Source organism: Malus domestica, chromosome 02 (assembly GCF_042453785.1).
Source record: "Malus domestica chromosome 02, GDT2T_hap1".
NCBI classification, from domain to species: domain Eukaryota; kingdom Viridiplantae; phylum Streptophyta; class Magnoliopsida; order Rosales; family Rosaceae; genus Malus; species Malus domestica.
In genome coordinates, this window is record NC_091662.1 from 5,946,757 (window position 1) to 5,959,408 (window position 12,652).

The 12,652-nt window shown below is 38.1% G+C and overlaps 2 protein-coding genes and 2 long non-coding RNA genes across 6 annotated transcripts; 1 reads left to right on the plus strand and 3 right to left on the minus strand.

The window, feature by feature from the left end:
* Positions 1-10: 10 nt before the first annotated feature.
* LOC139187496 (uncharacterized) lies at positions 11-3,213 on the minus strand. 3 transcript variants are annotated; one of them, XM_070814397.1, is made up of 7 exons: positions 3,057-3,213; positions 2,809-2,862; positions 2,646-2,697; positions 2,484-2,557; positions 1,724-2,034; positions 527-1,312; positions 11-265 (listed from the first exon to the last, which is right to left on the minus strand). In XM_070814397.1, the coding sequence occupies exons 1-6, from the start codon at positions 3,079-3,081 to the stop codon at positions 539-541; spliced, it is 1,290 nt and encodes a 429-aa protein (XP_070670498.1). In that variant the 5' UTR covers positions 3,082-3,213; the 3' UTR covers positions 11-265; positions 527-538. The 3 variants fall into 3 exon arrangements, with proteins under 3 accessions (XP_070670498.1, XP_070670504.1, XP_070670503.1); XM_070814403.1 differs by lacking the exons at positions 2,809-2,862; positions 3,057-3,213 and having other exon boundaries at positions 1,724-2,044; positions 2,646-2,698; XM_070814402.1 differs by lacking the exons at positions 2,484-2,557; positions 2,646-2,697; positions 2,809-2,862; positions 3,057-3,213 and adding an exon at positions 2,370-2,462 and having other exon boundaries at positions 1,724-2,044.
* LOC139192360 (uncharacterized) lies at positions 1,731-4,273 on the plus strand. Its single transcript, XR_011576491.1, has 3 exons — positions 1,731-2,053; positions 2,355-2,648; positions 3,181-4,273. It is a non-coding gene; the product is annotated as an uncharacterized lncRNA (long non-coding RNA).
* LOC139192359 (uncharacterized) lies at positions 3,571-6,690 on the minus strand. The gene is made up of 2 exons (XR_011576490.1): positions 6,467-6,690; positions 3,571-4,127 (listed from the first exon to the last, which is right to left on the minus strand). It is a non-coding gene; the product is annotated as an uncharacterized lncRNA (long non-coding RNA).
* Positions 6,691-9,559: 2,869 nt separating this feature from the next.
* On the minus strand, positions 9,560-11,278 carry GATA2 (GATA binding protein 2). The gene is given in 3 exon segments (NM_001294073.1): positions 9,560-10,110; positions 10,263-10,712; positions 10,956-11,278. Coding segments are annotated over 3 exon segments (1,029 nt in total). The 5' UTR covers positions 11,178-11,278; the 3' UTR covers positions 9,560-9,753.
* Between the last annotated feature and the right edge of the window lie 1,374 nt (positions 11,279-12,652).

Here is a 12,652-nt window from a genome sequence, read left to right on the forward strand (position 1 = left end):
AAAAAAAAAATTTAGTTATGAAGTTCCATACTATTTAGAATTGGTTTCATAATCATCGAGTAAGACAAAATGATTATCGAACAAGCCCTAACACTTTAGACTTTTAAGGTTACAAAATGTCGACATATAACTATAGTTTCATGGATTTGATTAGGAGAAAACATATAACCGGCCCAACCGGCCCCCCAAAAGTTCCAGCCTCCTTTGATGAAGTCTCAACCTTTGATCTTCGTCTTTGGTTCTCCTCATTTCTATACACAGTATACTACAAGTGATCACATAAACACAAGGATTACACTGTTAGAACACCAAATCCACCACATGTTTAAGTTCAAACAAACATCATTATTCGAACTTTTAAACCGGTCAATATCAATCTCTCATGTTAATTACACATTTTTCCTTCACCACATGAAGATCAGATTGCTCTAGTTGAAATATAGGTAAATGCAAGATACGTAATCAAGAATTTTCAGCAATGTAATAACTAATAAGCTACCAGAAGTTCAGCCGAAAAAATCAATACCTCTTCAACATTTTATGGTAGTGAAAAAATCATCTTTTGTTGATGGATACTTGGATTCTCTCTGCAACCACCTCGTGAATCCATCATATTTGTACCAGTAGTTGTTATACAAAAGCGTATTGCTTCATCTGGAAATATCCAGTCACCAGATCTCTCAAAGGGATCGTGCCTATCTTCACATTTTGCTGCTGATGTGCATACATTGGGACCTGAATCTCCTCGAATGTGCCTATCTTCCAAGTTTGCTTCTGATGTACATGCATTAGCACTAGGTGAAGCTCCTTGAACGTCGGTGATTTGAGAGTTTCTCGAAGAAACTTGTACTCGACTCTCCTCTATACCGTGAATGCCACCAGAATGTCGCTTTCCACGGGGCATATCACAAGGCTCGTGCCTATGCTTACCAAGAACCTTATCTGATTCTTGTACCGTTTCAAATGTTGATGGTCTAACGAAATCATTGGGAAAGTTACCTTTCTTTCTGTCAACTACTTGGTGTATATCTAATTTGAATGTATTCTTTATCCCAGCGGGATGTGAATATTTAATCGCATCCAAAGCTCCAGGTAAACTAATTTGTTCACCGCTTTTTTCACCAGATGTTGGACCAATATTCAAGTCCCCTGACCGAAAAGGATTCACTACCGCTTTTGATATTGATTGTGCAGTTTCTGTACTTGTCACATTCTTGTGTTCTTCTAAGTTATGGCTTTCCAAAAGAGCTCCTGTTTTAATCTTATTCGAACGAATTTGTATTGGTGGCGGTTTGATTTGAGGCCTCATATCCTGCGGTCAAAGCAAACATTGTTAAGGAAAATTTAGTTCAAAATGATCACTACATAGAATCAGAACAAGCGATTGCTGAGATTCGCGCAGGAGCATATACTTTAAATTTCAAATAGATGGTTCAAAAACATATTTATTCTGATTCTGAGGGAGAAATCCACCGGAGTACCGCTTATATCTCACCAGCAACTTTAAAAAACCTGGTGAATTGACTTGGGTTACGGGTGTGGTTTTGGGTGTATTGAACCGTATTTTTAGTGTAACTGATTATTCCTTACATTGGGACCAAATTGGTTATTGGGCAGTAAAAATTGTATCAGGCGTACTAGACGCTTTCCTGTAATAGGTTCGCCTCTTATCCACTTGAAAAAGAATATATTCATCTCTTATAAAGCAACATGCCAGACATACCTCAGCTGAGCCGCTTTCAAAGGCGCTTATCATTTTCTTTACGCTGCTAGGAGTTTTCTTGATTGGACCCTGCTTCTCAGGGTTTCGAAGCCTATCTTCCTGAAGATTAGGACGATTTGTTGCCCCAACAGTCGATTGTGAGCCTCTTAATACTATTGAAGTATTATCCGCAGAAGTGGCTGTGGATTCAACATTAGCTGGAAGTGGTTTGGCCTCAACCTTCTCAATGAATCTCCCTTCGTACGATTCGTTTACTGGGAGCTCAACACTCTGATGAAGAGTAATGGCTGATGAAGTCTCTTCGTTTCTATCTGCATCACTCTAAAGCAGGTTAAGTGATCGTTAAAACAACTCGCGAACCCTTCAACCTTTATGCACTTAAATTCTGCTTCTGATCATGATAAGCACTTCTTATTCCAATTACCATCTGAAAACAAAACTATCACTCTACAAAAAGTTTTCTCACTAACTTTTCAACTTCAATATAAGGAAGGATTTCCTCATGCATTCAGAACATCCACAAAATCATTCACGAAAAGAGAAATTCTAATACCACATAGAAAACTAAGGACTTGTCACATTATTCGTTCCTGTTATATTATGCCTGAAGATTCTAAATTTTCTTGTTCAGCGATGAAGATCAAACCTGAGATCTCTTCGCGAAGGTACAAGGATGATGCGACATATTAATCTTCCTCCCATCTTTTTGTAAACAAAAAACAAGAAAAAGTTTATACATATAGGAATTGTTTTAACAAACCTGCGTGCGATATCTCATTCCCCTCGGAATCTTGAAGAAGAAGAACCAAATTGCCGCGAAGGGTCGTCAATGCGCTGTCCATAAACACAACCAGGATATGATACAAATCGAATAACAACAACATTTATGATTATGACTAGAAGCAGTTATCTGATTTTTTACAAGGTAAAGTCTCCCTTGTCCCAAGCTTGGCACTCTCTTTTTCCCATAGAAACTGCAATGTGTATTCATTCATTGAGCATTTTGTCAAATTGTTGAAATTCTAGACCAAAACTCGAAGAACGAATTTGAGCTAGGAAAACTTAGAAAAGAAATCATTGCTTACCCTTGATGGATATTGGGGAAGAAGGTGATGAAGGAAGGTCCATGAACTCAAGAACTGCACATTCAGCAAAACGTGAAGAAAAAGAAAAGGCTTAACATATGTTAGATATCATATCACTGTTTTTTTTTTTTATATAAATTAATCAGAGAATTAGGCGAGATTAGCTCCTCTACGCTGTTCTACGAAGCGCAATTAGACATCAACGCCTTTCTATGTTTGAATTATAGTTGAAAAATAGCTTTTAGTACCTGAAATATTGATGGTTCCCGGCATTGCAGAGACAGACTTTGCAAACCTCTGTTTTTTATTATTATTATTATTATTTTTTTTTAAGATTTGGAATAATTGGAATGAATGGTTGATGCCTTGAAGGTGGGAGATGGGATTGGATGCGAATGTGGATATCGTTAGAGGAGGGAGATTGGTGTACAACAATGATGGGTCCTGTAAACTATTAGCCACATCAACTGGTCGGGCTCCCAAAGGAGGCACTCAGTGACCGACAAATTTGAAGGTCACTATTCGAACCACATGGTTGTGACTTGTGAGACCACACATACCGGCTTGGGAGAAAGGCCGTATGTTGGCGATTGTACACAAGATTCTCTCCTCGATGACCTTCGACCTTTCATTAGTATGATCCCTTGGACAAATTAGTCTTCATTTGAGTACTAATGACAAATTTGAATTGTTCGTATTTGTGGATTAATATGTGGGTCAATTCGAACTTGAGAGCTCGTCCAATTTTGTATAGAAAAGTACTACTGGACAAAGAGCTAGTCATTTCCATATTATGTCGGCGAAAAGAAAAAAGAATAATCTAATGTTTTGCAACAAATCGCCAGTACGCAATACAGATAATTCTCGTGGACAAGGGATATCGTTATGTCGTGCAAAAATTGACATGACAATCTGTTGCAAACATGTTACCCACACTCGAAACTAGTAACAAAGTAGTCCGCTGAACTCAACCTAGTTAAGAATCCATTTCCCTGTGTAAGATTCTAACTGTTTAAGATTGTCTTTTCTTCATCGCTTTGTTTCTTCTCAGTATCGTTCATCTTGAATTTCCTCCTTCCTTACGGCATCTACTCGAAATGTTGATGTTGCTGGTCTCAGGGATAGGCGGCTGCGCCCTCACATATCCCATGTCTCAGAAGTTGTAGTAGTTGTTGCAGGAGTTGTTGTAGGAGTTGTGGCAGGAACAGAGGGCACTTCTACTGCAGGTTTGTGATTTTCAGCGCCTGTTTCTACAGATTTCGGATTCAATGTGCCACGATCTCCACGATCTCGCTTCTTGCCTCCAATAAACATGTAACCTGCAAGAGTTCAGATGCAAGTCAGTTAATCCTGTCTTTGAGGTTAACTTTTGAATTTGACAATGATGTTATTCATATTGTGGCAAATTTGTGTGATACATCAACAAATGGTGAATAGATCTTTATCAGTAAGAAATTATTCCAAATGTTAGCTTTCTCCCCTTTTCCCTTGATTGATTATTTCCTAGCCAATGTCACGAGTGATGAATATATCACCTTGGAGATCTAGGCTGCAACCCCAACTACTCGATCTAACGAAACTATCAATGTGTCCGTTAAGTGAAAAAAATAGGCATGTCATTTTGATGATTAACCGAACTGATCAAAGTAAAAGGGAGGGAAAGTTGCTTTTGCCTGGATGGCAGTAGCCCGCTCATTATCAGGGTAGCGAGGGGACTAATCCTTCCTATGGGAAGATTGACAAGGAGCCAGTCGCATAACTCAATCACAAAGACAAGCTCACAGTGCAAGCACATGGGGACATACACAGAAACAAGAAGCATAGAAGGGATATTTCACACAAAGATTAATATCTTCATAAAGTAAACACTGGCAACCTCTTGTTTTACGCAATGGATGTGATACCCACATTGGTCATACATACAGGAGAACTGCTGTAACAACCTCTAACCTCTTGCCCTGTTCCCCTTTAAACATATAGGAAAAAAACTTAAACCATTTGGATTAAGAGGGAAAAGCCCCCAGTACAAATGGATGTATACTTCCGGCCAGGTTTCTGTCCATCACAAGACAGTGAAGAATACCTTGTATACTTGCCCCTAGAGATGCGGGATAACAGTTTCTATAGATGGAGTAATTTATTTTCAAATTGTCAAAAATATTCCAACTTTACGGCAATGAAATTCAGCATTACTGGTATAGCACACTGACACTACAGCCATCAGAGTATTTAAAGTTCTTCCCATACAAAAGAAATCACGGTCATCATTCCAGTGTTTACTTACTACGACTTGATTTTACAAATCAAGTTATTAAGCTTTTCAAGCCCTATCAGGCTACAACCAAGGCCTTCCAAATTTAGTAATTCAAATTTCAATCAGCATACCACACAAACAACCACATGTCCCATCAGGCATTTTATAAGCCTTGGAATACCTACACATAGTGAAAGCTGTCTGAAATCAGTTGCCTATGATATTAATTGGCTGATTTGGACCATACTATACCAGTTACAATAACATCCATCAATTCCATTATGATTTGGTCCCCAAAAAACACCTTAAAGGCTTTGCCCAAAAGTTTATCAGACAAGGGGCTGAAGAGGCTTAACTTTTTCCTTCTCTCTCGCACACTGGATCCCTATCCTAACCATGAAAAAGAATTACTTCTTTTCGGTAACATGGAAGAAGAAAAAGAAACACTAAGGAAAAACTAATCTAGCTATAGCGACTCTGGAGCAATCATTGGAAAGAGTTTTAACTAAACAAGGGGAGGCTCCACAAGCTTGTGAAACTCCGTCTCGCTATTTAAACCCAATTTGGTTAATCCGTCAGCTGCAAAATTACACACTCTATGAACATGCTGCACATTACAGCTCCAGTTCTCTATGATCAAATTTCTGCACTCCAAGACAAGACCATAAAGAGGCTGGTTATTAAGGCTAGGCGAACCATGAATGAGAGAGACCACCAAAGCAGAATCAGCCTCCACAATAAGATGAGAGAAATTTCTAGCTTTAGCTATCTTCAACCCATAAAACAAAGCCCAAAGCTCAGCATGGAGAACTTCCCCAACTCCTTTTTTAGCAATCAAACCAGCGATCCAGTTACCGTGCCAATCTCTAATTAATCCTCCACTTCCAATCACCCAGTTAGAACCAAGCCTAGCACCATCCACATTTAACTTAAAGAGGAGGAACCCAAGCCAAGAGAACCTGCACGGGGTTGTGTTTACTAGAGATGGTAACATTAGCTTTGAGCCATTCAGTAGATACTCCAAGATGCATTTCTTTGGGACAATAAATTACCTAAAAGAATTACACCATCATAACTTACCATTAAAAAACAACAACAAAAATTACCCATCAAACAGTCCAAGCTTAAAGCAGAATTAAAACATCAGCTCATCAAAGCACACAATATACTTCTCTGGGACAATAAATTAAACACATTACGTACGAAAACGAAAACACACATTCCAATTCACTGCAATCAAACTTCTGCTCAGATAAACAAAACCCATAACCCAATTATGCTCAGGCAATCTTATGGTCATAAAATCTAGGGTTTTTCAAACCCATATCCATAAGCCAATAATCCAATGCCAAAAAAAAAAAACATAGAAAAAGTAGAGCCGAAAAGATGAGAAAGCTGGCTGACCTCCGAGAGCAAGATTGGAGATCATGAGGACTCGCCAAATGAACTTGTAGCGGTTGATTGGTAATTCCTTCGGCGGTAATGAAGGCGGCGGTGGCGGTGGCTCCGGCATCTCTCTCTCGGCGTTTGACTGTGTGCGCAGAACGCCTGAGATATAGTCTCCTTCCAGCCGTTAACTGATTTTTCAGGACCCAGGGGGACCAACGATCAAAGATGTCGAGAAAAACGGGGGCGATAAATAGTACGACATGTCGTTTCATTTAAGCGTAAAGAGGCCTAAAAGTTGCTGCAGGGCCGAGTTAGGTCCAAACTTTAAATGGGGCCCGTTTCAGCAAATGTTGTATAAAGCCTTAAATGCCCATATGTTCGAAGGGCACCTCAAAAAAATTGAAGCCTTTTTTTTTAAAGAAAACTAAGGTTTGAAAACTTTGAATTTTAATGATAAGGACAAAATAAAGGGTAAAGTGAATAGTACCATGATTGACTTTTTAGTGTAAAAATGTGGTTTTTCGTTAAAGTAAACAGTACCGGGTGCTTTTCGTTAAAATTCCCTTTTTTTTATGACATGGAGAAATTTTTTAGTATGTTGAGAACACTGGTCTGGTACATTAAGTTTCATAATACGAATAGTCATATATTTGAAAAAAATTCAACAACTTTTATTATGACACTTGATGTATTGTGCCATGTTCCTAGCACATTGAAAAACCTCTACCAAGAATGAGCTTGACCTACTCAATTTAAATCTAGTTAAGAGTTCATATGTAGCATGCAAGTGATTATCTAAACAGTAATAATTTCAAGGAGACTAATTAGATTATCTTTAGGGAGATTATATTCACACACCCCAAATTACTTCTTCCACACCCTTTTAATTTTTTAATATTTTTTTATCAAGTGTTAGTGGTGTGTAGAAAATATTAAAAAGGTAAAAAGGTGTGGGAGAAGTAATTTGGGGTGTGTGAATATAATCTCTCTATCTTTAAACTACTATCCAAACGCGGCTCTTCAGTGGAGAAGATCATCTTTCTGAAGAGACAAATAAACCTACAATGTCATTGATCCCATCTCTCTTGAAATGATTCGAATACAAACTTTGTTTCACTTATTGTGTGGGGGCTGAGATGTTCAACTGGGTTTACTTATTTGTGTGGGGGAGGAGCTGAGATGTACAACTGGGATAAGGGTTTTGTCCCGTGAGCGTAACCAAACTAAGAGTGAACCATGCAAATCTCTAGTGTTGTCTGAATGCATGTAACTCAATCTCTCTGTTTACAAATATTGGAACTCTCATATACACCCTTCCATGACCTAATTAAACACAAAATACAGAGGACACTCAAAGTTGTTATTTCTGAGATTGTGTAACTAATCTATTTCTCTGAAGTACTTGACTGTAGCTAGCCTGCAGAGGTCACTGCGCTTCTTCTTGCACTAGTATGATATTCCATATCAAGAAGACTACTTGTCTACAACTACAACTAGCTTTCTCGAATCCAGACAATGTCTAAGACAAGAGTAGTACAATCCTCTAGGCGACCTTCCCAAACTCTTAAAGCTGTATATATATCTCCACTCTGACTCATCACAATCATGATTGCTTTGCCAGTAACCCCAGTAAACTTTTCAGAAAAATGGAAAGATAAAAGGAAATTTGTTAAAAACTGTAAAAAGATCAGTTGTTGCTTTCTCATATCATCGAACCCTAAAGTTCTCTTCGATTTAAACCTTAAATTTTAGGGTTCCTTTTCTTTTTTATTAAACTTGAGAATTGCTCATGATTTGTTACCCATTTACTGGGGATGGGGTGCACCATAGTTACTGATCCAATCGAGTGTTGAAATTTTTTAGATTGACGGGCCCGGGAGGCCCCACTTTAGCGACCTATTTCCAACTTTACCACATACCTAATCTATCAGGTGTGAGGTTTTACCACAAAATGTCTCGGTATTAGTTAGAGTGGAGTAATCCTATTTAATTTTAAAGTCATTGCTTTTGTTTACCCCCACCGATGTGGGACGGCTAACACGCTCCCTCACGTGTGAAAGATCCACACATCGGCAATTGAAACTTAGAGGTCAGCTCCAATGAAGTCCATACTTGTTTTCAATCTTTTCAGGAAGTGACTCTTAAGAACTCAGAAGCCGGCTCTATGTTAAGAGTCCAAGCTTGTTTCCAAGCCATCCTTCCTGGTGACAAAGCTTGCACGAGCCCGTAATCGTGGGCTCTGTTACCATGTTAAAAAAATTTAAATCAACGGGCCTAGGGGCGCCACTCTAACGACACCGTTACTGTCCCCAGCTTTATCACCTACCAAATCCGTTAGGTGTGAGGTTTTACCACAAAGGTATTATTTAGATCATTGTGGTAATCCTATTGAAAGTCATTGTTTTTCTTTACCCCCACCGATGTGAGACTGCTAACATCAAGAGCTCAGAATCGTGTTTAATAATGAATCTCTTACCTCTTGATTTATTATTTATACAACTCCTACTTAGTTATAGGCTCATGCATGCCACGAAGGCTCGAACAAAACTCAAATATTAGAGTTTGTTCACTTAGAAGCTCACGCTACAAAAACCACGGAAAAATCTTAAATATTAGTGTTTGTTTTCTGTGTATTCAATATATGATGATCTGCACCCCTCAATCTTCGTGCCCCACTGCATGCAGTATATGTTCCATTAAATTTAACGGTCATGTGATTCAAAAGTCAAAAATTTTGTTTGTCTCTACAATATTTCCAAAAGTTATTTTAATGACTGATCTCCGTGACATATGTGGAACTTCAATTTAAACTCTTATAGTGATGGAAGAACCCTAGATCTAGTTAATTCTCAACTGAGATTTGTACCAATTAACTGTGCAGCGCTAGGTAGCAGCAGCACTGAAATCAAACAACAAAAGGACAAAGAGGCAAAAGGAGTAGCAGCAGCACTAGTAGTATGATAACAATTGATCGATAAAATGATAACAAAACAAAACCTAAATATATAGATGAACAAGCAGTTATATTGAAACAACCATTATTTTGGTGAATTCTATATCTACTTGTAAATAATAAAAAAACCACACCATAAGTTCCCTCTCATAAGATCACAACACAATATTTTTGGCTTTTATTGAACTGATTAACTAATTTGCTTCCACATCACTGATTTTGGTACTCTCTCTCACTCTCTAGCTTAAACTTAATTAGTTGATTTAGTTCTAATATATAGCTAAAGTACTACTACAAAACAAGTACTAGTAGACTAATTAAATTTGAGGATGCATGTGTTGAAATTTATTCAACCATGAACAAGTCCACAAGATAAAGCCATCAACAGGATTGCAGCTTCCCTCTCGTCCTGCGGGAAAACTCGTTGAAGTGCGGTAGTGGCAGCGGCGGCAGTGGGGGCCTCAAAACAAAGCTTCTTTGATTTGCCTCGAGATGATGGGGATGAGGTCAGTTTATTGTACGGCCTTTTCTTGAAGGGAACGGTAGAACTTACTCTTGATTTATTGTCTTTGTGTTGCACCTTACTACTCTTCATAGATGGTGCGGCAACTGTCAGGGTTGTGCCACTTGCTGCGGCTGCAGCTGCCGCTGCCGCCATTGCCCGCCTTGCCTTCCTTTGCCGGATTCCACAAGCGTTACAAAGTGACTGCAAATTAATGATTAATGAGAAAGAAATGATGCTGGTTCCAATTGGAACTGTTGTCAAAGATACAATTAACTTTACCTTTTAGGCTAGCGGAGTTACAATTTGATTAAATGCATTTCAAGAAATAGATTAGTAGGATTTTAACTAAGTACCTTAGGGCCTCTCGGTCCACTCCTCCAGAGAGGTGTCTTAGTAGTGCTGCAATCGGAGCAAACCCTAATAATTGGGAGGCTGCTCATGTTGTTTGATGAATTGTTGCTGCAGCTGATCATTTCGGCTCCTAATTGCGATGATGGATGCTGCGGCTTCTGCTCTTCAAATTTGTGTGATGATAACTTCATGGAAATTGGTTTATCACCACTACTATTAGAACTGCTTGATGTGTGATCAGGGTTTGACATCTTCCACATCATCCTCATCTTTGAAGACATCCACTTAACTGAACTAGTATTAACCTCATGGTCAGTACTTGGATTCCCACTTCCGTCAGCTCCATTCTTGGAAATGCTTAATTTCAAAACAGTACCATTGCCACCTTCATTTTCAATGGCTTGATGATCATGATCGCGTGATCCGCCATACGGAACAATGTTATGATCAGCCTAAAAATAAGAAAATAATGATCAAGATAATCAGCTACATATTATATATATATATAAGGATGCATAAGATCAAATACTAATGAAGATAACTAATTTATAAGCTAGGAAACCAATAGATGCATAAATATTATGCCCTATCATCCTTTTTTGCTACAGTATCGATTATCCTGAGAAGGGGCCTGTGTGTGTATAGATCACATAAATAAGTGTGCACATGTTATGTGATCATTGCTTAATTAGTACCTCTAGGAGTTGGAATTGAAACTGTTGTGGTTTTCTATAATGATCATCGGATCGTGCTTGGACTTGAGCTGGAGTTAAGAAAAGGGGACTAGAAAGAGAAGAAGAAAAGGAAGTTTGAGGTTCAAGATTGAAGAGGTGGTGGTATTGAAGATCATGATCTCCACTAAGCTCAAGATTAAAAGGGGAAGGAGGTGAAAGATTATGATAAGGTGGAGGAGTCATCGATCGAGATCAAAGAGAGAAAACTACTAAAACTTAAATAGTGCTCCAATAATGGTGGAAGAGCTAGCTAGGTCTGAGCTACGGGAGACATAGCAAGTAAAAAGAGAAAGAGAAGCAAAAGGGCCTAAGTTGCAGAGTGGTGTTACTCTTTTATTAAAGAAGAGATCAGCTATAGCAGGCAGGTCTGGGAATTGGCAAAGGTGAGAGAGAGAGAGAGAGAGAGAGAGACGTGTGTAGCTGTAAGTATAAGACATTCACGTGACTTTCTAGACACCCAACAGACAAGGTTTAAAAAGACAAACCAGAAGGAGATGTGTGGAATGCTACTACACAGACCCCATATTGGTATCAAAACCCTATCTGCAAAATTAGTTTTCACCCCACTAAACGGCGCCCGGTTAGAAAAAAACTAATATAATATTGCATGGTACCCTAGCAAAAGCTAGATAGTAAGGAGATTGAACTGTGGCCACACAAAAATTTAGGATGGCATATCAATCAGTGATCACTTCATTCCTTCAATGAACAAATGATCATCTCAAATATGGAGGCAGATTCTCTATCCTCTCATTTTCCGTGACTTTTTGTTTGTGTGATTACGGTTAAATCAGGTTAATATTTTATATTACTATTCTTTTTTGTCTTATTATCTCTGTAAAAAAATATAAAATATTGACGTGGCTTAACCGTGATCACACAAAACAAGATGGCATGGGAAGTGGGAGGGCAGAGAATCTGCCTCCCTCAGATATAACCAAATATCATTTGGCTATTGGCTATGGAGGTTTTGGGAGTTATAATATAAATTTTAGGTACTATTATGTTGAGAATCCACAATGGTTTGAAACTTATTCATTTGACAATATGATCAAAGTTTCTAGGATTTGAACAGTTTGTAATCATTTATTGAGTTAATTTTGCGGTGATCTACCCCTGTTACAAAAAAAAAAATTATTGAACCACTCATCCGTGCAAACCATGTGCTCCGATCTGATGCAAGCTTTTATTTTATATATAGACCTTTTCTAGGGGTCGTGTTGAACACAAACAATTTTGAATTGTGTAGCGCTCTAGTTTTTAATACTTTGCTAAAGTGTTTTAGTCGTTTCAATAAGTAAACTAACCTAATTTGGGGTTTACTAAATTAACCTTATTTAACAAGGAAACAACTAACATGTGGTTGTAGTGTGGCAGAATTCCTAATTTTGAATTTTGAATTAACTTGTAAACGGAAATGATTACTGCACACATTTTTTTACGAAGTGTTCATAAAGTAAAAAGAGTGCAAAAATCACTCTTCATTGTAATTTTTCTACAATTTTTTTGTTTTTTAAGAAACTTACGAGAAGAGTAATTCAACTGCAAATTAACTTGTGATGTCATGTAAATTAGCCAAGTGCTATCAACTAGTGATGGAAGGCTAATGGTGTAACATCTCACATCGCTCATGGGTGTGGATTCTCTAAGCCTTATAT

Coding starts and splice junctions, on each gene's coding strand:
- LOC139187496 (XM_070814397.1), bottom strand. CDS start 3,081: ATGCCGGGAACCATCAATATTTCAG. Junction 2,558..2,645: donor GACAAGGGAGACTTTACCTT/GTAAAAAATCAG, acceptor GTTTATGGACAG/CGCATTGACGACCCTTCGCG. Junction 2,035..2,483: donor GAATGAGATATCGCACGCAG/GTTTGTTAAAAC, acceptor AGAGTGATGCAG/ATAGAAACGAAGAGACTTCA.